The 27,724-nt window shown below is 49.0% G+C and overlaps 1 protein-coding gene across 6 annotated transcripts in view; it reads right to left on the bottom strand.

Annotated features, from left to right (window-relative positions):
- Positions 1–12,145: 12,145 nt before the first annotated feature.
- Positions 12,146–27,724, bottom strand: part of MVB12B (multivesicular body subunit 12B) — a 470,401-nt gene continuing 454,822 nt past the window's right edge. For all 6 annotated transcript variants that reach the window (XM_079928057.1, XM_079928058.1, XM_079928059.1 and 3 more), the window contains one exon: positions 12,146–15,916. In XM_079928057.1, the coding sequence (XP_079784183.1) occupies positions 15,830–15,916 (87 nt within the window). In that variant the 3' untranslated portion in view covers positions 12,146–15,829. The remainder of the gene's footprint in view (positions 15,917–27,724) is intronic.

Here is a 27,724-nt window from a genome sequence, read left to right as displayed (position 1 = left end):
ACTTGCACATGGGTTTTCTCTAGTTGCTGAGAGCAGGGGGGGGCTACTCTTTTTTGTGATGCACGGGCTTCTCATTGTGGTGGCTTCTCTTGTTGCAGAGCAGAGGCTCTAGGCATGCAGGCTTCAGTAGTTGTGGCACATGGGCTTCAGTAGTTGGGGCTCGCGGTCTCTAGAGCACAGGCTCAGTAGTTGTGGTGCACAGGCTTAGTTACTCTGCGGCATTTGGGATCTTCCTGGACCAGGGATCGAACCCATGTTCCCTGCATTGGCAGGTGGATTCTTTTTTAATTTATTTGTTTTTATTTTATTTTTTTTGCGGTACACGGGCCTCTCACTGTTGTGGCCTCTCCCTTTGCAGAGCACAGGCTCCAGACGCGCAGGCTCAGGGGCCATGGCTCACAGGCCCAGTTGCTCCGCGGCATGTGGGATCTTCCCAGACCGGGGCACGAACCCGTGTTGCCTGCATTGGCAGGCGGACTCTCAGCCACTGCGCCACCAGGGAAGCCCAGCAGGTGGATTCTTAACCACTGTGCCACCAGGGAAGCCCTGCTGGGAGTTTTGTTTGTTTGTTTGTTTGTTTTTTACAAATTCAGTTTCACTACTAGTGACTGGACTGTTCAGATTGTTTATTTCTTCCTGATACAGTCTTGGAAAGTTGTGTCTTTCTAGAAATTTGTCCATTTCTTCTAGGTTGTCCAATTTGTTGACATATAATTTTCATAGTATTCTCATTATATTTTGTATCTCTGTGGTATTGGTTGTTATTTCTCCTCTTTCACTTCTTATTTTGTTTATTTGGGTCCTCTCTCTTTCCTTCTTGATGAACCTGGCTAAAGGTTTATCAATTTTGTTTATCTTTTCAAAGAACTAGCTCTTGGTTTCATTGATCTTTTCCTTTTGTCTTTTTTGGGTCTCTATTATTTATTTTTCTCTCTCATCTTTATAATTTCCTTCCTTCTGCTGACTTTGGGCTTTGTTTGTTCTTTTCCTAATTCCTTTAGATGGAAGATTAGATTGTTTATTTGAGATCTTTCTTATTTCTTGAGTTAGGCCTGTATGACTATAAACTTCCCTCTTAGAACTGCTTTTGTTGCATCCCATAGATTTTGGAAAGTTGTGTTTCCATTTTCATTTGTCTTGAGGTATTTTTTGAGTTCCTCTTTGATTTCTTCATTGACCCATTGTTTTTTTTAATAGCATGTTGTTTAGTCTCCACATGTTTGTGCTTTTCCCATTTTTCTTCCTGTAATTGATTTCAAGTTTCATGTCATTGTGGTCAGAAAAAAAATGCTTTATATAATTTCTGTCTTCAAATTTGTTGAGACTTGTTTTGTGGCCTTGCATGGGATTTATCTTGGAGAATGTTCCATGTGCAATTGAAAAGAATGTGTATGCTGCTGTTTTGGGGTGGAATGTCCTGTAGATATCTATTAAATCCAACTGGTCTATGTGTCATTTAAGACCACTGTTGCCTTATTGATTTTCTGTTGGGATGATCTGTCCGTTGATGCAAGTGGGGTGTTAAAGCACCTGCTATTATTACATTGTAATTTTCTCCCTTTATGTCTATTAATGTTTGCTTTATATATTTATGTGCTCCTGTATTGGATGCATATATGTTAACAAGTATACTATCCTCTTGTATTGATCCTTTTAGCATTATATAATGCCTTTCTTTGTCTTTTGATTTGGACTTTATTTTTTCTGGTATGAGTATTGGTACCTCAGCTTTCTTGTTGTTTCTGTTTACATGAAATATCTTTTACCACCCCTGCACTCTCAGTCTCTGTGTGTCTTTAGTTCTAAGGTGAGTCTCTTGTACGAAGCATATAGATGGGTCTTGCTTTTTTCTATTCAATCAGCCACCTTATGTCTTTTGATTGGAGCATTTAGTCCACTGACATTTAAAGTAATTATTTTTAGGTGTATACTTACTTACATTTTATTACTTGTTTTCTGGTTGTTTTTGTAGGTCTTCCCTGTTCTCTTCTTCTTCTTTTATTTCTTCCCATGTAGTTTAATGATTTTCTTTAGTGGTATGCTTGTGTTAATTTCTCTCTTGTTTTTGTGTATTTAATATAGGTTTTTGATTTTTGGTTACCATGGGGTTCACACATGTTGACCTAAAACTATATCTGTTTTATTTTTTATTTTTATTGGAGTATAGTTGATTTACAATGTGTTAGTTTCAGGTGTCCAGAAAAGTGAATCAGATATAGATAGATAGATATATATACATGTGTATATATATATATAATCTCCATTCTTTTCAAGATTCTTTTCCCATATAGTTCATTACAAAATATTGAATAGAGTTCCCTGTGCTATACAGTAGATCCTTGTTAGTTATCTATTTTTTTTTAAAGATATATATATATATATATTTTAAATGAATTTATTTATTTTTGGCTGTGTTGGGTCTTCGTTTCTGTGCGAGGGCTTTCTCTAGTTACGGTGAGCGGGGGCCACTCTTCATCGCGGTGTGCGGGCCTCTCACTGTCATGGCATTCTCTTGTTGCGGAGCACAGGCTCCAGACGCGCAGGCTCAGTAGCTGTGGTGGGCGGGCTTAGTTGCTCTGCGGTATGTGGGATCTTCCCAGACCGGAGCTCGAACCCGTGTCCCCTGCATTGGCAGGCGGATTCTCAACCACTGCACCACCAGGGAAGCCCTAGTTATCTATTTTATATATAGTAGTGCATATGTGTTAATCCCAATATCCTAATTTAGATATCTATTTGTTTTAACTAGGTAGTCCTTTAAGTGCAAACACATTCTAAAAGACCTACATTTTTTACTCCCTTCCCCCTCACTTTGCATTTTTGATGTCATATTTTACATCTTCATGTTTATCTGTTTACTGATTATTTTAGTTATAGTTGATTTTTACAATTTTGTCTTTTAATCTTCATACTAGCTTATTTAAGTGGTTGATCTTCAGCCTTTATGTTTGCTTTTATTAATGGGATTTTTCCTTTTCTATAGATACTTCTTGTTATAGCCTTTTCTTCTTCCCTTAGAAAAGTCCTTTTAGCATTTCTTTTTGGGTCAGTTTAGTATTGATGAACTCTTAGTTTTTGTTTATCTGAGAAGTTCTTTACCTCTCCTTCAATTCTAAGTGATAATCTTGCTTGGTAGAGTATCCTAGGTTGCAGGTTTTGCCCTTTCAGCACTTTAAATATATCATGCCATTCCCTTCTGGCCTGCAAAGTTTCTGCAGAGAAATCAGCTGATAGCTTTATGGAGGTTCCCTTGTAACGGACTCTTTGTTTCTCTCTTGCTGCCTTTAGAATCCTCTCTTTATCTTTTGTTATTTTAATTATGCCCTGGTGTGGGTCTGTTTGGGTTCATCTTGTTTGGGACCATATGTGCTACCTGTACCTGGATATCTGTTTCCTTCTTCAGGCTTGGGAAGTTTTCAGCCATAATTTCATTAAATACATTTTTGACTCTCGCCCCCGCTTTGCTCTCTTCTCCTTGTGGGACCCCTATAATGTGAATGTTGGTACACTTGATCTTATTCCAAAGATTCCTTAAACTGTTTTCATTTTTTAAAATTTGTTTTTCTTTTTGCTGTCTGATTGGGTAATTTCCATTATTCTATTTTCTAGATCACTTATGCTTTCTTCTGTATCACCTAGTCTGCTGTTCATTCCTTCCAGAGTGTTTTTCATTTCAGTTATTGTATTCTTCAGTTCTGACTGGTTCCTTTTTATATTTTCTAGTTCCTTGTTAAACTTCTCACTGTGTTCATCTATTCTTTTCCCCAACTCAGTTAGCAATCTTATTCTACCGCTTTGAATTCTTTATCTAGTAAATTGTTTATTTCTATTTCATTTGTTGTTTTTTCAGGGGCTTTCTCTTGCTCTTTCAATTGAAACAAATTCCTCTGTCTTTTCATTTGCCTATCTTTCTCTGTCTCTATGGAATTAGGTCAAACAGTTACTTATGGTGGTCTTGAAGGGGTGTCCTTATGTGGTAGTTTCCCTGTACCGTCTGCATGTGCCCAGTGGCTTTGGTGGGAGAGCTGGATTTGACATGAACGTAAGTCACGTCTTTCCTCAAGGTGTTCTGGCAGCTATCTCCTTGGTAGGAGCTGGGGCTGGAGAAGGAGGGGCTAGGGCTGGAGCCCTCTACTCAGTGGATGTCACCACCCTGTTGGGGGTGGGGTCAGGTCCCAAGTTGCTGGAGCAGAAGCCCTGAGGGTTGGCTCTGACCTGGCTCAGTTCCCTTTAAGTGCGAGTTCTTCCCCCTCCCAGGCCCAGCACCCTCAGTCCCAGAGGGGAGCAGTGCTGGAGTAAGGGGGGCCAGCGTGGGCATTTGGTGAGGGTCAGGGCAGGGGGTGTGGTGGTCTGGCTGCCGTCAGAGATCTGGAGTGCCTCTGATGGCCTCCCTGTGCAATCGTCAGTAATGGCTGCCCCCTCCCCACTAAGTCATCACTTAGCATTCGAGCTGACACGGCGTCTCATGGCCCGAGCTTTTTCCTTGGTTGTGGCAGCCCTTGCCCCCGTGTGGAGCTGCAACGTGAGGCAAAGGGTGCTGGAGCACCTTTTGCTTGGCTCAGGCGCGGGTGCGCACTGGGGTGGCAGGGGGAAGCAATCCAGCCAGCTGGCTGTTTCCATCTGCCCTTTCTGCCCTACTCTGGGGGCAAGCGAGCATTTGTGCACTCCTCATGAGCAGAGTCCAGGCTTCCCACAGCTCTCCTGTTAGTCCCACTGGCCCTCCAACCAGCCAAGGGGCTCATCTTCCCTTTATTGGACCCCAGGGCTGGAATGCCCACTATGTGGCTCACCCCCGGGGAGGGTCTCCACCCATCTAATCTCCCTTTTCCTCTGAGTCCCTTCCTGGGGACACAGGTCCTGACCTTATTGCTTCTTTTCCCCTCCTGCCTGATTCTGCTTGTATCTTACAGCTTTGTTAGTACGGGAGCCTTTCTGCTAGTCTCCAGTTAGTTTTCAGTAAGAATTGTTCCACATGTAGATGGATTTTTTTTTAACATCTTTATTGGAGTATAACTGCTTTACAGTGTTGTGTTCGTTTCTGCTGTGTAACAAAGTGAATCAGCTATATGCCTACGTATATCCCCATATTCCCTCCCTCTTGCGTCTCCCTCCCACCCTCCCTATCCCACCCCTCTAGGTGGTCGCAAAGCACCGAGCTGATCTCCCTGTGCCACATAGCTGCTTCCCCCTAGCTATCTGTTTTACATTTGGTAGTGTATATATGTCCATGCCACTCTCTCACTTCGTCCCAGCTTACCCTTCCCCCTCCCCATGTCCTCAAGTCCATTCTCTACGTCTGTATCTTTATTCCTGTCCTGCCTCAGGTTCATCAGAACCGTTTTGTTTTTTTAGATTCCATATATATGTTAGCATATGGTATTTTTCTCTTTCTGACTTACTTGACTCTGTATGACAGACTCTAGGTCCTGTAGATGTATTTTTGATGTGTACGTGGCAGGAAGTGAGTTCTGGGTCCTTCTACTTCGCCATCTTGATTCAGGTCCTTATTGTTATGTTTTAGATTCCACATGTAAGTGAGATCATACAGTATTTGTTTTTCTTTGTCTGACATTTCATTGAGCACATTGCCCTCAAGGTCCATCCATGTGGTTGCAAACAGCAAGATTTCATTCTTTTTTATGGCTAAGTAGTATTCCATTGTATAAATACACCACATTTTCTTTATCCATTCGTCCACTGACGCACACTTACGTTGTTTCCATATCTTGGCTATTGTAAATAATGCTGCAATGAACACAGGGGTGCATAGATCTTTTTGAATTAATGCTTTTGTTTTCTTCAGGTAATACCCGGAAGTGGAATTGCTAGATCATATGGTAGCTCTATTTTCAATTTTTTGAGGAACCTCCATGTTGCTTTCCATAGTGGCTTCACCAAGTGACATTTGTACCAAAGGGCGCAAGGGTTTACTTTTCTCCACATCCTTGCCAACACTTACTTGTTATTTCTGTCTTTTTGATAACAGCCATCCTAACAAGTGTGAGGTGATATCTCACTGTGGTTTGGATCTGCATTTCCCTGATGATTAGTGATGTTGAATATCTTTTCAAGTACCTGTTGGCCATCTGTATACCTTCTTTGGAAAAATGTCTGTTCAGATCTTCTATTTTTTAATTGGATAGTTTGGTTTTCTGCTAATGAGTTGTATGAGTTCTTTATATATTTTGGCTATTAATCCCTTGTCAGACATACGGTTTGTAAATATTTTCTCCTATTCAGTGCGTTGCCTTTCATTTTGTTGACGGTTTCCTTTGCTGTGCAGAAGCTTTTTTGTTTTTTGTAGTCACACTTATTTTTGGTTTTGCTGCCTTTCTTTTGATCTCAAATCCAAAAAATCAGCACCAAGTCCTATGTCAAGGAGCTTACGGCTTATGTTTTCTTCTAGTAGTCTTATGGTTTAAGGTCTTACATTTAAGCCTTTAATGCATTTTATTTTTGTGTATGGTGTAAGATAGTGGTCTAGTTTCATTCTTTTCTAGTGGCTGTCCAGTTTTCCCAACACCATTTATGGAAGAGACTGTCCTTTACCCATTATAAATTCTTGGCTCTTTTGTTGCAAATTAATCAACCATATATGTGTGGGTTTAGTTCTGGGCTCTCTATTTTGTTCCATTGTCTATATGTCTGTTTTTATGCCAATATCATACTGTTTTGGATATGAAAGCTTTGTAATAAAGTTTGACACCAGGGGGCATGATGCCTACAGTTTTGTTCTTTTTTCTCAAGATTGCTTTGGCTATTTTTTTTGTGTGTGGTTCCACACAAATTTTAGGTTTGTTCTCTTTCTATGAAAATGACCTTGGAATTTTGATAGGGGTTGCACTGAATCCTTAGATTGCTTTGGATAGTATGAGCATTTTTTTTTTTTTTTTTTTTTTTTTGCGGTACGTGGGCCTCTCACTGTTGCGGCCCCTCCCGTTGCGGAGCACAGGCTCCGGACGCGCAGGCTCAGCGGCCATGGCTCACGGGCCCAGCCGCTCCGCGGCATGTGGGATCCTCCCAGACTGGGGCACGAACCCGTATCCCCTGCATCGGCAGGCGGACTCTCAACCACTGCGCCACCAGGGAAGCCCTAGTATGAGCATTTTAACAATATTAATTCTTCCAATCCATGAGCATGGGATATCTTTCCATTTATCTGTGTCTTCTTTGATTTCTTTCATCAGTATCTTATAGTTTTCAACATACAGTCCTTTCACCTTCTTGCTTAAAATGTATTGCTAGGTATTTTATTCTCTTTGATGCAATTATAAACTGTATTGTTTTCTTAATTTCCCTTTTTGATAGTTCATTACTAGTGTATTGAAATGCAACTGATTTTTGTGTATTGATTTTTGTATACTACAACTTTAATAAATTCATTTATTAGTTCTAACAGTTTTTGCTGGAGTTTTTAGGGTTTTCTATATATAATATCATGTCATCTGAAAATAGTGACAGTTTTCCTTCTTCCTTTCCAATTTTGGATGCCTTTTTTTATTCTTGCCTAATTGCTCTGGCTAGGACTTCTAATGCTATGTTGAATAAAAGTGGTGAGAGTGGGCATCCTTGTCCCTGATTTGAGAGGAACAGCTTTCAGCTTTTCATTGTTGAGTATATGATGTTAGCTGTGGGTTTGTCATATGTAGTCTTTATTATGTTGAGGAATATCCCCTCTAAACCCCTTTGCTGCGATTTTTAAAAAATCATAAATGGATGGTGAATTTTTTCAAATGCTTTTTCTGCATGTATTGAGAGGATCATAAGATTTTTTATCCATGTTGTTAATGTGGTGTATCACATTGATTGATTTGTGAATGTTGAACCATTCTTGTTTCCCTGGAATAAATCCCACTCGATCATGGGGTATGATCCATTTAAGGTATTGTTGAATTTGGTTTGCTAATATTTTATTGAGTATGTTTGCATCTATGTTCATCAGGTTTTTGGCCTGTAATTTTGTTTTCTTGTGGTGTCTTTGTCTGGTTTTGGTATCAGGGTAATGCTGGCCTTGTATATTTTCTTGTATTTTATCAACTTGGCTACAGTTTCTGTATTAAAATCTTCAAGTGCAGCTGCTGATTTATCTGTTTCTCTTCCTCTTTGGTCAGTATTTCAGAACTTTTAGGCTCTTACTTGAAACAACTTGCTCCTGCCTGTTTCAGTGTCCTCCCATATCTCTTAAGGGCTACCTTTTTTTTTTTTTTTTTTGCGGTACGCGGGCCTCTCACTGTTGTGGCCTCTCCTGTTGCGGAGCACAGGCTCCGGACGTGCAGGCTCAGCGGCCATGGCTCACGGGCCCAGCCGCTCCACGCGCGGCATGTGGGATCTTCCCAGACCAGGGCACGAACCCATGTCCCCTGCATCGGCAGGCGGACTCTCAACCACTGCGCCACCAGGGAAGCCCAAGGGCTACTTTTTGTTTATATTAAACTCATGTTCTGTCTGGCCTATTAGTGCTTCTTCTGGTATTGGTGGGTTAGATTCTTGTCTTCCTTTTGGTGGACCAGCTCTTCTGGCGTCTGTTTTTCCCATGTGAACTCACTGTTCCCTAGACCTCTCAGCTCCATTGGCTGGAAATGGAGCTGAGCAGAGTGGCAAGGAAGCTGGTTCTTAACCTCATCTGCACACTAACATCACTGGGGAGCTTGACAAACAACTGGCTCCTGGGTCCCTCCTCCAGAGATTCTGCTTTCTGTGATCTGGGCACAGGAAGTTTTAAAAACTCTCCAGGTGATTCTAATGTGCAGTCAATGTTGCAAACCCTTGCGCTCCCTCCAGAGAAGGACAAGGAGGGTTACAGAGGAATTGATGCACCTTGGATGTTCCAATCTGTGCCAACTTCTGCCCGTGTGTCCTCCTCAATCAGGAAATTCAGACCTTCAGGAAAGTGTCCAAGACCTCTGCCCCAGAACCACCTTTCCTGAGACCTGTGTCTCTGGTTGCACTTACTTGGCCCAAGATGTGGGGAGAAGGGAGGGGTCCAGCCCAGCTGTTGTTTTGGTGGTGAAAGGATGAAAATGGTGAAGGGATAGTGAAAGGATGAAAATGCCCCATGCAGAGCAGTGTGTGTGTGTGGGGGGGGGGAGGGGCAGAAGAATGAGCAAAGCCAGAAAGCCGCTCGCCCACGCAATCTCTCACCTGTAGCATTGGCTCTTTCCCTCTGGCCTGTTGCTGTTCACTGAGCCCCTTCTAGCTTTAGTGTTGGGTCCTGTGGTCCACCAATCTTCCTGTCGGTTTCTCCGGCATCTCCCTGAGTTGGGCTCAAGGGAGAGAACCAGCAGCCCGTGGCAGTCCACCTTCCTGCCCCCACCCCACCGCCATCGTGGATCATGTTGGGCGCCGCGGCTTCAAAAAGGAGCCAGATAAGGGCCCAGCTCTCACTCTTGTCTCTGGTGTCTTTGAAGCCAGCGTAGACATGTCCATGGAGGCCCAGTGCTTGTCATCATGATCCCTGGGGTGGTCCCAAGCCTCACAGCAAGTGCCACTGGGGCCCATTCTTCTTAGGCTCCTCAGCAATTGAGTCCAGCCCACTCACTTCAAGAAACTCATTCAAAGAGCGTTTGCTCATGCCTGCTATTTCTCTAGGCTTGTACTGGGGGCTCAGTTTGAGTGTATGTGTGGCTGGGGAGGACTGTGTAATAAATGAGACACATACCCCTTCTTCCAGGAGCAGATAACATAATGAGAGGATCAAATGGCTCCAGTACCGCCAATGGGTCAATAGGTTTAAAATGCAAGGTGTACAGTGGCTTGAAGGGGTCGAGAAGGACATCCCAGAGGAGACACATGAGCAAGTCTTGAAGGATGAACAGGAGTTTACCAGGCAGAAAAAACGAGGGAAAAGTATTCTAGGCAGAGGGAATAGCATATGCAAAGGCAAGGAAGCAGAGCTTAGGGTTTGAGGAAGCACTAATAATTCAGCAGGGAGATTTAGTGGCAGGTGAGGCTGGGATGGGAGGTGGGGGTCAGACCTAGGACAGTGGTGGACGGAAACCTGGGGGGCTCAGATTTCATTCTTAGGGTGAGGGGTGAAGCACTGTCAGTGGAGCAGTCCTATAGGATCCTGGCCATGAGGAAGACGGATGAGAGGGGACGACATGGGCGGCAGGGGAATGGTTAAGGAGCTGATGCTGTCATCCAGGGAACAGTGTCGAGGCCAGAACTTAAAAAGAAGTAGCAAGAAGAATAGTGGCTGAGTTTGAAAGCAAGTTTAGATGAGAGAACTGTCCAGCTGGAAACAGGGTGATCATAGATGGCTCCAGGTGGGGGTGTGGGTGACTCTCGTGAGAGATGGTGGAGCTGCTCCAGGGATGGGGAAGTTAGGAGAAGGGGAACAATGTGGGGCCTGGGGGAAGATGGTACATTCAGCTCGGGATGTGCTGAGGTCAAGGCGAAACATCCAAGTGGAGACCTCCAGGTGGCTGCTGGGACTACGTGGCTGGACCTCAAGGAGACTGGCCGCGACAGAGCTAAGGGTAGTTAAAGACACAGCTGCTCCCAGCTGCCAGGAGGATGCAGAGGGGGAGAAAGGTGAGGGTGGGGCTCAGGAAGCCTCTAGAGTTTTAGGGATGAGCCAGTTATGGTGGGAAATAGCAGGCAGAATTAGGGGGAGTAGGCATGGCTGGGGTGTGTGTGGTGGGGGTGGAGTGGGATGGGCTAGACCGTCGGCTTCGCAAGGACAGGGACGTCAGTGGTGTCAGTGCCCGGCTCGGGGCCTGAATGTGGAAGGTCCTCATACAACACGGCTTGGACGGTTGGGTGAATGTACGAATGGTGCTCCACCCACCTCACCGTCCTCCCCCCTCGTCACAGAGTGGTGGAGGGCCCCTCCATCTCTCCAGGGAGGTGTCTCACCCCTCTGCCTACAGCCTCGCCCCACTGTGTAGCAGATGCCTCTAGAGGGCCTAAACCTACACCTGCTCCAGGTGCCTTGTGATCACACACTCCCCCTCCCACCAGGGCCAGAGCTGCTAGGGGCAGAAGGGGGTCACCTGACCCAGGCAGCCAATCAGAGTCTGTCCTGGGACTCTTGCCTCTGGGTCTTGTGAACTGAGAATGTGTGAACTTGGGTGGCCATGTGAGCATGTATGTGCCATATGCTGGTGCACGGAGCACGGGAGAGGGAGGGCCAGGGTGTGAGAGGACGAGAAGCAAGAAGACGCCCAGACAGAGACAGACGAGGCAGTGTGGGTGAGACAGAGGAGAAACAGGTGTTCCTGCTCTGGCCCCTTTGAGGCTAGGCTGTGTCCTGCTTTGCGGTCCGAGTGTCCTCTGGGTCTGGCCGCTAAGCCCACCCTGGCCCAGGCTGTAGAGTGTGGACTTCAATTTCTTGCTGCCCAAAGGCCCATGTGTGAGGTGCTTCCCCCCGGCGACCCCGAGCAGTGCAGGTTCTGTGTCTTGGATGTCAAAGGCTACTACGTGTACTTCCTTGGTGACCCGGCACTAGGAGGGACTCTTCAAACTCCATGTTGAGTGTTCTTCGTGGGTTTCTCGTGGAAGTCTCTGGGCTGTTCTCCCTCTCCCACTGTGGGAAAAAGACCTGAGGGATGCCAGAGGTGGGGGCCTGGGCTGGAGGTGCCAGTACCCTTTTGGGGACTTTCATGGTCCCAGTGAGATGAGAGCTAAGGGTCACCCGATTCCCGCCTTAGTCTGGCATGAACAGGGTGTCCAGCCCCAAACTGCGAAGCCACTTATGAAAAAGGTAAAGAGCTATGGTGGTGAAACCTCACCAGTCATGTGCTCACAAGGAGCCTGTGTGCGTCCAGGGCTGGCAGCCCCTCCCTGGCATTTGGGGTGGCATATTGCCAGCAGGTGAGCAGTGGAGACAGGACAAAACCACTGGCGCTGGACGTGGTTGCATGTTCCCCCACTCCCGGCAGCCAGACGGCCCCGGCTCGGCACAGACAAGGCTCGGGGCGAGCCAGAGATAGAAGCGCCCCTTTGCGTTCCTTGCTGGCGACCCATTAAAATGCACGCGTTTCGCATGCTTTTATGGAAACTGGTGTTTTCTCCCTCCAGAAGCATTCCAGAGGGCTGTCGCCAGGGAGTGGCAGGGCTCTCTTCGCTCCTCTGGGATCCTTCTGGCTTGTCACCAGGTCATCTAAGCTAAACGGGGGCAAAGAAACCCACCAGCTCTTTCTAGAAGGCTGGAAGGCCAGGGTGCTGGCCAACCCAGCCAGCAGCTGGGCTGAGCTGGAGAGAGTGGAGCCCAGAGCATCCCTGAGGGAAGCCGATCTCGGTGCCTCAGAGACAGCCGCAGGCTGGGGAAAGGTTAAAACAAACGTTTATTTAACAAATTATATTAAGACGACAATCACGCAGTGAAACTTCCCTTTGCCAAGTACTGGAGTCACCTCAAATAAATACACGCGGTACGACGTTGTTCCTAAGCTAGTGACACAGCCACCTGCCTGAGGCCTGTCTCCCGGTGGTGACAGGCCCCACCGGCACGGTCGCAACAGGTGAAGAAAACTGGCCACCCGGGGCGTGGTGAGCGTGGGCACCCGGCCCCTCCAGGCCCTGGGGAGGTGAGCTCGGCTTTCGTGCGCCCGGCAGGCACGGGGCTGCCGTCAAGGCCTCTCTGTGCCTCACCCTTGGGCGCACCAGCTCTCAGGGGAGCTGCGGGCTGGGACCCCTGTAAACCGTGATGGGCAGCCCGCAGCCCCGGGACTGCACCCAGCTCTCGCCCCGTGCTGGGCGAGACACTGTCACACCAGCAGGGCCAGTGACAGCTGGGAACCCATTACTGGACTGGAGGCAGGTGCTCGTGATGGGACAGCTGGCACCGGGGGCTCTGGGGCCAGATCCCGCCTCTGCCACTCACCAGCTTTGTGCCTGTGGACATGTCTCAGCTTCTTCATCTGGAACCGGGAGCAAACATCTGGAACCGGAGTATTTGTTTTTTTGGGGGGAGGGGTGGTGACAGGAGAAAATGTGCTTCAAGTGCAGCCTAGCGCCTGGCAAGGAGTAGGTGCTTTGTACGTGTTGGTCCTCCTCGCCCCCCGCCGCCTTCTGAAGGACACGGGGGCAGGTGGTGGCCATCAGAGCCTCCCAGCAGGGTGGCCCTCTGGGGAGCTAGGGCGGGGGCCTAACCCGCTATTTCTCCCCGCCACCAGGGTGCTCATCCCTCCAAGTGGAGGCTGTGGCTGGTACCAGTTCCCGGACTTGGTGGAAAAAGCCTTGTTATAAATTTGCAAGTGAACTTGGAGACAACTGCTTGCTCCTTATCACCGCTGTGCTGTTTCCAAGGCCTTTGGAGAGAGACTTGGAACGTTCAGGGGGAAGAGAAGGCAGCAGGGGGTGCTGTGCTCTGGTCAGTCCTTCCGGGAAGGACGGAGGCTGCTGCCTTCACGTCTCCGAGAGAACCCCTGCCTTCCCTCCCCACGTGAACAGAGGGTTTGTGAAGAAAAGCACCGTCCCAGAAAGACAGAGAGGTGGCTCGGTCCCGAGGTGAGCGAGCTCCACTTCCACACGGGGCAGGCGGGGCACGTGGGCACCCACCTCAGAAGGAAGGGTGCAGAGTTTGGAGCAGCCTAAAATCCACCACGGACGCGACTTCTTAACACTGTCACTGCTTCATTGTTTTAAGCTGCCGTCATGGCGACGTTCACAGTCGCTGTTAGACCCAGACCGAGTCTGGAACGTTGTGGAGGCCTCTCCAGCTCGCCTGAGTCCACAGAGGTTTGCCCTCTTCCCGGCGGCCCTGCAGCCCTGCCTTGCCTGCCTGTCCCAGAACTGCAGGGTGGCCCGGGGCTGGCGGGGGGCTGGCGGGGGCTGGCGGCTCCTCTCCCCAGACACACCCTCACTGCTCTCTTGCTCCCTGACAAGGGGTCCCACGGGGCTGTCTCTGGACCTCCTAGGGCCCATCGGAGCCGCCGAAGTGCTTGGTTCTCAGTCAAGGGAGAACGGCCGTGGGGTGTTACCTGTTGGAGATGATCCCACAGCTGGGGTGTGAGGAGAGATGCAAGGACAGAGCCCACGAGCCAACACAGCCGGACAGAGGTGAGCGGAGACGTCACCCCTCTGCCGGTTTTGGACCAGCCCCACCCGTCCAAACGGCAGCAGCAGACACAGGGTCTCCGGGCCCCACGGGGCTCCCCCAATTCCCCAGAAACAGCCCGCTCATTTCAGTGGGTACATTTGAGACCGGTTCATCGGCTCTGTCCTGGGTAAGCACCGATCCCAAAGGGTCCTCATGGGGACTTTCCATCCCGCGCCTCCCGGGCCCTGGCGGGTTCCACCAGCTAACTGCCTTTTCCTGCCACGTGGCCACGCGGGAAGGCCAGCCCCACGGGGGATGTCCTCAGGTCTCGGGGGCAGTGGGGAGAGGTGAGCACATCTCTAGCGCCCAGAAATCAGGAGGTATCGAAATGAAGCCCAAGGGGCAGCCGTGGGGGAAGAGTGGAGGGGGAGGGGGGTGGTGGGGCTGATGCGGGTCTGTGAGGGATGTTCTGCCCCGGCCTCACTTCTCAGCCAGAGGCGGCAGCTCCTAACTGCCGGCCAGGTCCTGCTGCGCCCCAGCCAGCCCTGTGCCACCCTAGGAACTGCAGGGAGGAGGGGCTGTCCCTGGCTGGGCAGTGGTTCTCCTAGGCTGCCTTCCTATGCCAGCGACCAGACACATATCGAACCTCACGTCCAAAGCGCCAACCATCTGGTGACCCCCAAGATGTGAGATACCAAGTCCTGGGGAGTTAGGACAAATTCCAACGGCCAGACAAGGCAGCCACAGGGTGAGGACCGAGCCTCCGGGGAGGACAGCGGCCCCGTTCCCATGGCACCCATGGGACTGACACCCAGTCCCAGCCGGCACTGTGGGGAATGCCAGCATGGCCGCTGGCCACTCGTGGCAGAGATGTCAGTTCTGGCCCCAGTTTGGTGACCTGGGTCAGACGGGCTTTTCAAAACAACTGTTCCTGTTAGCAGAGGCCACTAAGACACAGCCTGGCTCTGAGAAGCTGGGTGACCGCGTGTCCACGTCCCTGGGCACGGGCTCACAGAGCCTCTTTACCCACGGCCTGGTCACGGTCAGAGCACCGGGCCGGGCAGTTGGAACTGTCGTTGGCACGTGGGCACTGCAGAGATGAGCCCTTTGTGGGGATGAGGGTGTGAGGTGAGTGAGCCCAGCGTCCTGGCAGCAAAGCTCACGTCCAGGCAAGCACCTGGCCACACGGCCGTCTCGCCGGGAAGGCAAGTCCTCTCTGGGCCGGTGGCTGGGGGATGGCTGTCCCCCGACCTCAGGGCATCCAGTGTGTGAATTGAGGGGCGAGTCTGAGGTTGTCCACTTGGGGACCCGCTGGCCGCCTCCTCCCACGTTTCCTTAGGGTCCCTGGGAAATTCTCGGGCACTTGATGCCGTTGGCATGAGCGATGTGTTCCGTGGGTCTGGGGCGATCCGTCAGCCCTGGAGGGCCCTGTGCGAAGCCGCCAGCCCCTCAGGGTCTTCTGGGAGGAAGCAATGGCTTAGTGGTGGTGACGGTCCGGAGAGCAGGGAGCCGGTGGCGTCACTGGGCGGCCAGAACAACTGTCCAGGGCCCTCGGGGTGACTCCCGTGGTGGGTAGGGTTGTTCGCAGGACAACTGGTCATCACACAGACATGGTAGGAGCCACTGGTCACTACAGCACACACAGATTAGTCGAGATTATGAACAGCATCCCCAGGGAAGCGGGGTGTCACGTCAGGCAAGCTGATGACCGAGGAGGTAACGGCTCAGCTGCCCAGAGTCTCCCAGAAGCGCCAAGCGGGGCAGTGTGGATGGGCGGCGGGAGGGACCGGGCGAGGGGGGCGCTCAGTAGTCTGGGCAATGCATCTTCTCCCCGCAGGTGGCCCCTCAGGACTGGGGGATCTGCTGGCACCGGGTGGGGCTGGGTGGGAGCCGGGCGGCGGCGCTCTGCTCCGTGCGGAAGCTGTACTCGTACTGCAGGGGGAGAGGGTAGAGCAGCACAGTCAGGGCTAGAGGACACCAGAGAAGGGCCCCCCCCCCCCCACGGCCTCGGACAGGCAGGCGCAGGCCCTGAGGACACGGTAAGGGCGGCCCTCTGCACGTGCACATGTACTGCAGGCGTGAGCTGTGCACGTGCACGGCGGGCGGGGAGTAGACGCCTTTGGTGCTGCAGGTGGCTGGCTAGTTAGTGACAGTTGGTGCCTTCTGGGCCCTGCCCGCCCCCTGAAAGGTGAGCTCTCGGCCCCAGCAGCGCCCAAGGCCGCGGTGCCTGCAGCGGACGCGCGCAGCTGCCCACGTGCGCCCTGCTGCCCCCCGGCGGATGGTCCCCACGCTCCTGCTGCTGGAGGATTCCCACGGACGGGAAGGGACAGAGCTGGGGCTCCATCCCAGACCTGACCTGGGCTAGCCGCAGCCACCAGGCTTGGGGGACCCCTGGACTTGCTGCTCAGCTCACTGCTTCCTGACCTGAAGACAAACACCGGCTGACATGGGACGCAGGGAAGGGGCACCACCCCACACCCTGAAGCGCACTCCGCACTGAGCTCCCAGCACTTGCTCGCACGTGATGGACCTGGGGCTCCGTGAGCCTGGGCCAGGGCGGGCGCCGGCGGAGTGTACCTGTGCCAGGCCCGCCCTGCTGCCCGCCCGAACCTGAGCTCAACCCTCCCGCCTGAGACCCAAGCCTGCCTACCTGACCCCGGCTCACTGAAATGACAGAAGGTAGCTTCCGAGTCTGGCGGAAATTTACAGAAGGGGTGGGGACACCTGTGGTTCACCTTGAAGGCCAGGCAGGATTTCAACATCCAAACGTTGGGCAGGGCATGCCAGGAAGAAGAGGGGGCACAGGTGAGGAGTGCCCGCCGGGCAGAAGGGCCAGGCCCGAGGCTGCGGGGCTGGGGAGCAGGGCCATGGGAATGGCCTGGACACCACGCAGGGCAGCCACGTGGGTCCACGGGTCTTAGAAATGAGTTGCTTAGATTAGGTCAGTGGTTGTTAAACATTTAAAATAATATTTTAAAACTTTTTAGCAGTAGAATTGCCATAAAACGGGCTTCCCTACGTAACGCAGTTGAGCTGCCTGGTTGAACTCAGCCACTACTTGAAGTTGTCGCCTCGGAGACCCCGGGGGGGGCTGCCAGGAAGGTGACGTGCAACCATCCCAGCACGAGGGTGACCGCTGGGTGCCCACCCAGCAGGGTGCAGACCCCAGCCGCAGCTGTGGGCTCCAAATGCCCTCCCGACCCCCAAAGTGAGCTGCCTGCGGCAAGGAGGCATTTCTGAGGGCCATGCAGAGCAAGGAGCACAGCTACGGGCTGAGGGGCTTTAGGGATCGTTCTAGAAATGAGGGGAAGCAGAAGCTTCCGGAAGGTTTTACTCCTCCCAAGGGGAAATGGTGGGGAGGCCGAGGCAGCCAGCAGACTACCACTGCAGCACTGCGTCCTCAGCCACCCTGCCCGTGGTCCCGGAGGCCGATCCAGGACCGACACAGATCCAGGCTGGCGCTGGGTGCGGGGGCGAGGCCTGGGCTGGCCCCAGCTGTCCCGTGTGAGCAGCAGAGGCGAGCAGCCCTGAGCAGCCACAGGGACCAGGTGACACTGGTGATAGGACTGTGGTCCCTACAAACAGAAGGGGCGGGGAGGGAAGGACTTGACGTGGCAGGGTGACCTCAGGCAGGTCTTTCCTCCTCTGAACCTCAGTGAACTCATCTCTAAAGAGGGGTCACATCAAGAAATAAATGTTGGCGATGATGTGGAGCAAAGGGAACCCTCGTACACTGTTGGTGGGAATGTAAATTGGTACAGTCGCTAAGGAGAACAGCATGGAGGTTCCTTAAAAAACTAAAATAGCACTGTCACATGACTCACTTCTGGGAATTCACCTCAAGAAAAGGAAAACACTAATTCAAAAAGTTCTACGTACCCCCGTGTTCACAGCAGCATTATTTACAATAGTCAAGATATGGACCAACATAAGTGTCCATCAATGGATGATGAATGGATAAAGAAAATGTAGTACATATACAGTAGAATATTCCTCAGCGATAAAAAAAAAAGAATGAAATCGTCAATAAAACTGAAAGCTGGTTCTTTGAAAAAAGAAGCAAAATTGATAAACCTTTAGCCAGACTCATCAAGCAAAAAAGGGAGAGGGCCCAAATCAATAAAATCAGAAATGAAAAAAGAGAAGTTACAACTGACACGGAAATACAAAGGACCATAAGAGACAACTGCAAGCAACTCTATGCCAATAAAATGGACAATCTGGAAAAAATGGACAAATTCTTAGAAAGGTACAATTTCTCAAGACTGATCCAGGAAGAAACAGAAAATATGAACAGACCAATTTACAAGTACTGAAATTTAATCTGTGATTAAAAAACTCCCAACAAACAAAAGTTCAGGACCAGATGGCTTCACAGGCGAATTCTATCAAACATTTAGAGAAGAGTTGACACCTGTCCTTCTCAAACTAAACTATTCCAAAAAAATTGCAGAGCAAGGAAGACTTCCGAACTCATTCTATGATGCCACCATCATCCTGATATCAAAACCAGACAAAGAAAGATACCACAAAAAAAGAAAATTACAATATCACTGATGAACACAGACGCAAAAATCCTCAACAAAATACCAGCAAATTGAATCCAACAATACGTTGACTCACGTTGGATCATACACCATGATCAAGTGGGATTTATCCCAGGGATGCAAGGAGTTTTTCAACATCTGTAAGTCAATCAATGTGATACACCACATTAACAAATTGAAGGATAAAAACCATATGATTATCTCAATAGATGCAGGAAAAACTTTTGATAAAATTCAACATCGGTTTATGATAAAAATTCTCCAGGAAGTGGGCATAGAGATAACCTATCTCAACATAATAAAGGCCCTATACGACAAACCCACAGCTAACATCATACTCAATGGTGAAGAGCTGGAAGTGTTTCCTCTAAGATCAGGAACAAGACAAGGATGTCCGCCCTCATCACTTTTACTCAAGGATGTCACAAAGAAAGAAAACTACAGGCCAATATTGCTGATGAACATAGATGCAAAAATCCTCAACAAAATACTAGCAAACAGAATTCAACAGCACATTAAAAGGATCATACACCATGATCAAGTGGGGTTTATTCCAGGAATGCAAGGATTCTTCAATATACGCAAATCAATCAATGTGATACACCATATTAACAAACTGAAGGAGAAAAACCATATGATCATCTCGATAGGTGCAGAGAAAGCTTTCGACAAAATTCAACACCCATTTATGATAAAAACCCTGCAGAAAGTAGGCATAGAAGGAACTTCCCTCAACATAATAAAGGCCATATATGACAAACCCACAGCCAACATGGTCCTCAATGGTGAAAAACGGAAACCATTTCCACTAAGATCAGGAACAAGACAAGGTTGCCCACTCTCACCATTCTTATTCAATAGTTTTGGAAGTTCTAGCCACAGCAATCAGAGAAGAAAAAGAAATAAAAGGAATCCAAATCGGAAAAGAAGAAGTAAAGCTGTCACTGTTTGCAGATGACATGATACTATACATAGAGAATCCTAAGGATGCTACCAGAAAACTACTAGAGCTAATCAATGAATTTGGTAAAGTAGCAGGATACAAAATTAATGCACAGAAATCTCTGGCATTCTTATACACTAATGATGAAAAATCTGAAAGTGAAGTTAAGAAAACACTCCCATTTACCATTGCAACAAAAAGAATAAAATATTTAGGAATACACCTACCTAAGGAGACAAAAGACCTGCATGCAGAAAATTATAAGACACTGATGAAAGAAATTAAAGATGATACAAATAGATGGAGAGATATACCATGTTCTTGGATTGGAAGAATCAACACTGTGAAAATGACTCTACTACCCAAAGCAATCTACAGATTCAATGCAATCCCTATCAAACTACCACTGGCATTTTTCACAGAACTAGAACAAAAAAATTCACAATTTGTATGGAAACACAAAGATCCCAAATAGCCAAAGCAATCTTTTTTCTTTTGCGGTACACGGGCCTCTCACTGTTGTGGCCTCTCCCGTTGCGGAGCACAGGCTCCGGACGCGCAGGCTCAGCAGCCATGGCTCACGGGCCTAGCCGCTCCGTGGCATGTGGGATCTTCCCTGACTGGGGCACAAACCTGTGTCCCCTGCATCGGCAGGCAGACTCCCAACCACTGTGCCACCAGGGAAGCCCCAAAGCAATCTTGAGAACGAAAAATGGAGCTGGAGGAATCAGGCTCCCTGACTTCAGACTATACTACAAAGCTACAGTAATCAAGAGAGTATGGTACTGGCACAAAAACAGAAATATAGATCAATGGAACAGGATAGAAAGCCCAGAGATAAACCCATGTACATATGGTCACCTTATCTTTGATAAAGGAGGCAAGAACATACAGTGGAGAAAAGACAGCCTCTTCAGTAAGTGGTGCTGGGAAAACTGGACAGGTACATGTAAAAGTATGAAACACTCCCTAACACCATACATAAAAATAAACTCAAAATGGATTAAAGACCTAAATTTAAGGCCAAACACTATCAAAATCTTAAGAGGAAAACGTAGGCAGAACACTCTATGACATAAATCACAGCAAGATCCTTTTTGACCCACCTCCTAGAGAAATGGAAATAAAAACAAAAATAAACAAATGGGACCTAATGAAACTTCAAAGCTTTTGCACAGCAAAGGAAACCATAAATAAAACCAAAAGACAACCCTCAGAATGGGAGAAAATATTTGCAAATGAAGCAACTGACAAAGGATTAATCTCCAAAATTTACAAGCTGCTCATGCAGCTCAATATCAAAAAAACAAACAACGCAATTCAAAAATGGGCAGAAGACCTAAATAGACATTTCTCCAAAGAAGATATACACATTGCCAACAAACACATGAAAGGATGCTCAACATCATTAATCATTAGAGAAATGCAAATCAAAATTACAATGAGATATCATCTCACACCGGTCAGAATGGCCATTATCAAAAAAATCTAGAAACAATAAATGCTGGAGAGGGTGTGGAGAAAAGGGAACCCTCTTGCACTGCTGGTGGGAATGTAAATTGATACAGCCACTATGGAAAACATTCTGGAGGTTCCTTAAAAAACTACAAATAGAGCTACCATACGACCCAGCAATCCCACTACTGGGCATATACCTTGAGAAAACCATAATTCAAAAAGAGTCATGTACCAAAATGTTCATTGCAGCTCTATTTACAATAGCCAGGACATGGAAGCAACCTAAGTGTCCATCATCGGATGAATGGATAAAGAAGATGTGGCACATATATACAATGGAATATTACTTAGCCAAAAAAAGAAATGAAATTGAGTTATTTGTAGTGAAGTGGATGGACCTAGAGTCTGTCATACAGAGTGAAGTAAGTCAGAAAGACAAAAACAAATACTGTATGCTAACACATATATATGGAATCTAAGGAAAAAAAAAAAGGTCATGAAGAACCTAGGGGTAAGACGGGAATAAAGACACAGACCTACTAGAGAATGGACTTGAGGATATGGGGAGGGGGAAGGGTAAGCTGTGGCAAAGAGAGTGGCATGGACATATATGCACTACCAAACGTAAAACAGATAGCTAGTGGGAAGCAGCCGCATGGCACAGGGAGATCAGCTCGGTGCTTTGTGACCACCTAGAGGGGTGGGAGGGAGGGAGACTCAAGAGGGAAGAGATATGGGAACATATGTGTATGTATAACTGATTCACTTTGTTATAAAGCAGAAACTAACACACCACTGTAAAGCAATTATACTCCAATAAAGATGTTAAAAAAATTATCTAAGGAGGCAAAAGATCTGTACTCCAAAAACTATAAGACGCTGATGAAAGAAATTGAAGATGACACAAACAGATGGAAAGATACACTGTGTTCTTGGATTGGAAGAATCAATATTGTCAAAATAACTATACTATCCTAGGCAATCTACAGATTCAATGTAATCCCTATCAAATTACCAACGGCATTTTCACAGAACTAGAACAAGAAAAATCCTTAAAATTTGTATGCAAACACAAAAGACTCTGCATAGCCAAAGCAATCTTGAGAAAGGAAAGTGAAGCTGGAGGAATCAAGCTCCCTGACTTCAGATTATACTACAAAGTTACAGTAATTAAAACAGTATGGTACTGGCACAGAAAAGAATATATAGATCAATGGAACATGATAGAAAGCCCAGAAATAAACCCATGCAATTATGGTCAATCAATCTACAACAAAGGAGGCAAGAACATACAATAGAGAAAAGACAGTCTCTTCAATAAGTGGTGCTGGGAAAACTGGACAGTTACATGTAAAAGAATGAAATTAGAACATTCTCTAACATCATACACAAAAATAAACTCAAAGTGGATTAAAGACCTAACTGTAAAACCGGATACTGTAAAACTCTTATAGGAAAACATAGGCAGAACACTCTTTGACATAAATCGTAGCAATATCTTTTTGGATCTATCTCCTAGAGTAATGGAAATAAAAACAAAAATAAATAACTGGGACCTCATTAAACTTAAAAGTTTTTGCACAGCAAAGGAAACCATAAACAACCTATAGAATGGGAGAAAACACTTGCAAATGATGTGACTGACAAGGGATTAATCTCCAAAATATGCAAACAGCTCATACAGCTCAATATCAAAAAAGCCCAAACAACTCAATCAAAAAATGGGCAGAAGATCTAAATAGACATTTCTCCAAAGAAGACATAACAGATGGCCAAAAGGCACATGAAAAGATGCTCAACATTGCTAACATAGAAATGCGGATCTAAACTACAATGAGGTATCACCTCACACTGGTCAGAATGGCCATCATGAAAAAGTCTATGAATAATAAATGCTGGAGAGGGTGTGGAGAAAAAGGAACCCTCCTACAGTGTTGGTGGGAATGTAAACTGGTATAACCAGAGAACAGTACTGGAGAACAGTACGGAGCTTCCTTAAAAAACTAAGAATAGAGCTACCATATGATCCTGCAATCCCACTCCTGGGCATGTATCTGGAGAAAACCATAATTCGAAAAGATACATGCACCCCAATGTGTACTGTAGCACTGTTTACAATAGCAAAGACATGGAAACAACTTAAACATCTATCAACAGACAAATGAATAAAGAAAATGTGGTACACACACACACACACACACACACACACACACACACACACACAGTAGAATACTACTCAGCCATAAAAAGGAGTGAAATAATGCCATTTGCAGCAACATGGATGGAGCTAGAGATTATCTTACTAAGTGAAGTAAATCGACAGAGAAAGACAAATATCATATGATATCGCTTACATGTGGAATCTAAAAAAAAGATACAAATGAACTTATATACAAAACAGAAATAGACCCACAGACATATAGAAAACAGATTTATGGTTACTAAAGGAAAAGCAGGGTGGAGGGATAAACTAGGAGTTTGGGATTAACATATACACACTGCTATATATAATATAGATAATCGACAGGGACCTACTGTATAGCACAGCGAAATACTCTCAATATTTTGTAATAACCTATAAAGGAAAAGAATCTGAAAAAGAATATACGTATGTACGTGTATATATACACACATACGTAACTGAGTCACTTTGCTGCACACCTGACACACAACACTGTAAATCAACTATACTTCAATAAAAAACTTTTTTAAATAAAAAATAAAATAATGAAATCTTGCCTTTGTGACAACACGGATGGACCTTGAGGGCATTATGCTAAATGAAATAAGTCAGACAGAGAAAGACAAACACCATCTGATCTCACTTATATGCGGACTCTAACACACAGCAACAACAGCAACCACAAAACCAAGCTCACCGTGCAGAGAGCAGATGGGTGGTTGCCACAGGCAGCGGTGGGGTGGGGTGCGCGAAACGGGTGAAGGGAGTCAAAAGGCACAAACTTCTAGTCACGAAATAATTACGCCATGCGGGGGGGATGTACAGCCTGGTGACTACAGTTACTAATACTGTACTGCATCTTTGACAGTTGCTAAATCTTAAAAGTTCTCGTCAGAAGTCAAAAAATTGTTACTGTGTTTGATGAGGGATATTAACCACTTATTATGATGATCGCTTTGCAATATACACAAATACTGAAACATGTTGTACACCCGCAACTAATACAATGTTATATGTCAATTACACCTCGATTAAAAAGGTGGCTTGATGATCTCTACTCCCGGGGCCTACTGTGAAGGCAGGACGAGGTGCGGCAGGTTAAGGGCCCGCCTGCCCCAGCAGCAGGCAAGCACTCGCTGCACATCTGCTGGCTACGTGGGGGAGCCCATCAAAGTAGCCCCACTTTCCTGCTAATGACCATGGTCTGGGGACTCCAGCTCCCAGGAGGCTGGAGGAGTAGTGCAGCCCTGGACCAGGCCTTCAGGCAAAGTTTGGGACAATACCGCCACCTGGTGGCTGCTCAGGCGCATCACGCTCCATCAGCACCCATCACATTCCCTGCCCCCGTGCTGGGCGCTGGGGCCAGGTGAGAGCCCTACAAGAGTGGCAGGGGATGGACATGGGCACACCGGAGCCTTTAACCCAAATGGGCAACACAGGACGAAAGCAGCTTGGGGGAGAGAGCATAAGAGCATTTCTGCCAATGGCCGAGGGTGGTCCCTGAGCAGCACCCAGGGGGTGCCACAAGCCCGGCTGGAGACATATGGAACCAGCAATAAAGGGATGGGAAGTGGAAGCACTTGGGGGGCAGGGTATCTGGAGTTACAGGTGTGGAGCTGTTTCGAGAAAAGCACCCAGGGTCGGAAGACAAGAAGATGGGCCTGTCACTTGGGGCCAAGAAGGGAGGAGGAAACCAGCCCTGACGATGGACCCAGGGGCCAGGGAGGAGGGCAGCAGTGCCTGAGCTGCACAGGCCGGGGGCACGGTAGTTAAAAACACATGGTGATCTTAGCAGGGGCAGTTCTGGGTGGGCAAAAGTTCAAGAGAGCAGTGCTGACGTGGACAGGCGAGTGTGGTCTCTCCTCAGGCGTGGGGAGAGGGTGGCACCCAGCTCTGAAGAGGCTGTTAACAGCAGGCTGATCCGCCTTTAACACACGCAGGTCCTGACTCAGTAGGTCTGGGGTGGGGCCTGAGATTCTGCATCGTCAACCAGCTCCCAGGTGACCTGATGCTGTGGGTCAGTTCCGTAGCCCAATCAGTGAGATGTAGGAGCGGATGTGGATGGGAGTGAGCAGAGAGGAGACCAGAGGCATCAGGGCTGAGGGGCTGCTGAAGAGGGGCTGGGGGAGAGGGTGGGGAGGGCCTCGCTTTGGCTGCTTTGAGGCCTTGCCTGGGAGACGCCCACCTGGGGCCGCCCGCAGCAGAGGTGAGGGAGCGAGCCCAGCGCCAGGCGCCCTGCAGGGGCCCCGTCACGTGCTGGGGAGACAGCTGTGGGCTGTGCCACCTCTGCTCTTCCAGAGTGTCCGGCTCCCAGGGTGGCGGGGACGCCCAGGGCAGCGAGGCCGCCTTGGTTAGTTGGGGGCTGGTCACAGAGAGCGCGTGGAGGGAGACGGAAGCCCGCGCTCCCAGACGTCCAGAGCCGGCCCGGAAGCGGGCTGCAGACCCGGACGCTGCCCTGCCGGTGTGGGCCTGGCAAGTGCGCTCCCGATGGCAGGGTGGGGGGCGGTACGAGGGGCGCAGGTGGACAGGCCAGGGTGGAAGGGCCCTGGTGGGGGGTCGGAGGCCAGTCTTTGTGGCCAGGGGTAGGGACACGGTCACTGCGGGAGGCGGGTATAGAAGGGTCTTCAAGGACAAACTGCTAAACTCCTGTTTCTCTCACCCTCGGGGGCGGGGGGAGAATCAGGAGTACACACGCCGCCTCCTCCTGACTCACGGCCCAAGTTCGCCGCCGCCCCAGGAGGGGGCCAGGGACCCGCCGCACAGATTGCTGTCCGCCCACCCCTGCCCTTGAGATTCTTCCCTTTGTAGGTTATCTTGGCTGGAGAAAAGCACCTCTTGTTTTCTCTAACTCCCCAAATGAAATTTCAACATATGTCCCCCGTCATAATCCCCCTTAGGCCGTGGATAACCCTTCCCACAGACGCTGTCCTCTGCCTGGGATTGCTGGCCCCAAAGTGTTTGCCCAAGAGACTAGGGCCGCTTCTGGAAGCCCTTTCACTCCCTTGGGCAAACACTGAGTACCTTTGAAGGTGGATTTGGGCCCGGATCTGTTGACTCAGGACATTAGCCTCCTGCATGAGGAAAACCTGCACTCGCGTACAAACAGCAAATCCTTTTTGAATTAAAAAAATTTTCAATTAAAAAGCATTTTGGTTCGTAGAGCTGAGCCCAGCCGAGCAGCGCCCGGCCCTGGCCACAGTGCCCTCTGGTGGGCATGGGCCATTATCACAGCAGCAGGAAGTCCAGGAAAGAGACGTCGCTGTCACGGGCTCTGTGGGGCTTCCCTGGGCCGGGGATGGTGGGCCCCTGGCAGAAGACCCTGCCACCAACTTATCAGACCTCTCGAGACACAGCACGCGATTCCCAGATTCCAAGAGCCTTTTGTCACGGTGAGGCCAGCATCCTGGCGGTGGGAGATGCCGACCTTGGTTTCCAGCTGCACTGGGGAGGCCAAGTCACTCTAGTCCCAGCCTCATGGCAGAAGGAGGCTGATCAACCCCCCCACCCACTCTTGAGAGTGAAAAAGCAGTCCTCCATGTGCATCGGAATCAAGGGTCTGAACCAAAGCCAGTGCTGCCTGGACCCTGCCTGGGGTCAGGGTGGGGTTGAGGGCAGGGCAGGCATCGGCATTTCTTAAAAGCATCCAAGGGGCTTTAATGGTTAAGCAGGTAGAGAACCACGACCTGAAACCTTTTGCTAAATAAAATAGAGGGAAAAGAAGTAAAGGCAAGCACACACCCTCCCACCCTTCCCTCCCTGGGTCTTGTTAACTATCAAATCAACGAGAGGGCTCCAGACAAGGAACAGCAGTAAGGGATTGTTTTTAGAACCTGAATTTTGAGATGTGGAAGCTGAGGCTCAGGGAAAGATCAAACTTCCCAAGGTCCCCGAGGGCTGGATGAGGCCAGGGGCGGGGACAGGCACACTGCTGGTGGGGCAACCAGCCTCAGGACCGGTGTCTACACGCACCTCTCAATACGGGTGGAATTCCGAAATGGGGGACAGGTGGGGTCACAGAAGGGCCTGGAAGGATGTGGCAAGAGCGGGTCTGAAGGAGCCCAGGCTGGGCCTCAGGGCCCTGGCCAGGTGAAGACAGGTAGGGGGAAGTAAAGGAACAAGACACCAGCCAACTTGAAGTCTGGCTCAGGGCTGGAGTGACAGTCACGGCGGGTCCCCAGGGCAGATGGGCGGTGGGTGAGGTTCTGAGCAGTGGCCCCGGCCGTCCCCACAGCCTGCCTTTCCCAAGCCTGTCCTGGCCCCATGGGCCAGGCCATGACACCTGCTGTGTCACCCTGGGTTCAGCCCCTCTGGGAATTTCAGCTCCGGGAAGCTTCCTCTCCTCACACGAGGACTCTGTGTCCCCCCATCTGTTTCTGGAAGCCTGGCTGCTGGATCTCGGGTACCCCTGGAGAGGAAAGGGCCAGGTGCCATTGTGAGGAGTGGGCCCTAAGGGGCCTCACGTGCCACGGCGCAGGCCTCCTCCGTGTGCTGGGAGGGCTGACAAGCCTGTAGGAGGGCTCTGTCCCGAGAAGGGCTGTCACGTGCAGACTGGGGCCTGGGGGATGAAGGGAAGCCAGGACTGCCCCCCAGACCTTGCGGGGGGGGGGTCC

This window comes from Stenella coeruleoalba, assembly GCF_951394435.1.
Source record: "Stenella coeruleoalba genome assembly, chromosome: 7".
NCBI classification, from domain to species: Eukaryota; Metazoa; Chordata; class Mammalia; order Artiodactyla; family Delphinidae; genus Stenella; species Stenella coeruleoalba.
Note: the sequence above shows the minus strand (reverse complement) of the source record. Positions and strands in the feature narration are given on the sequence as shown.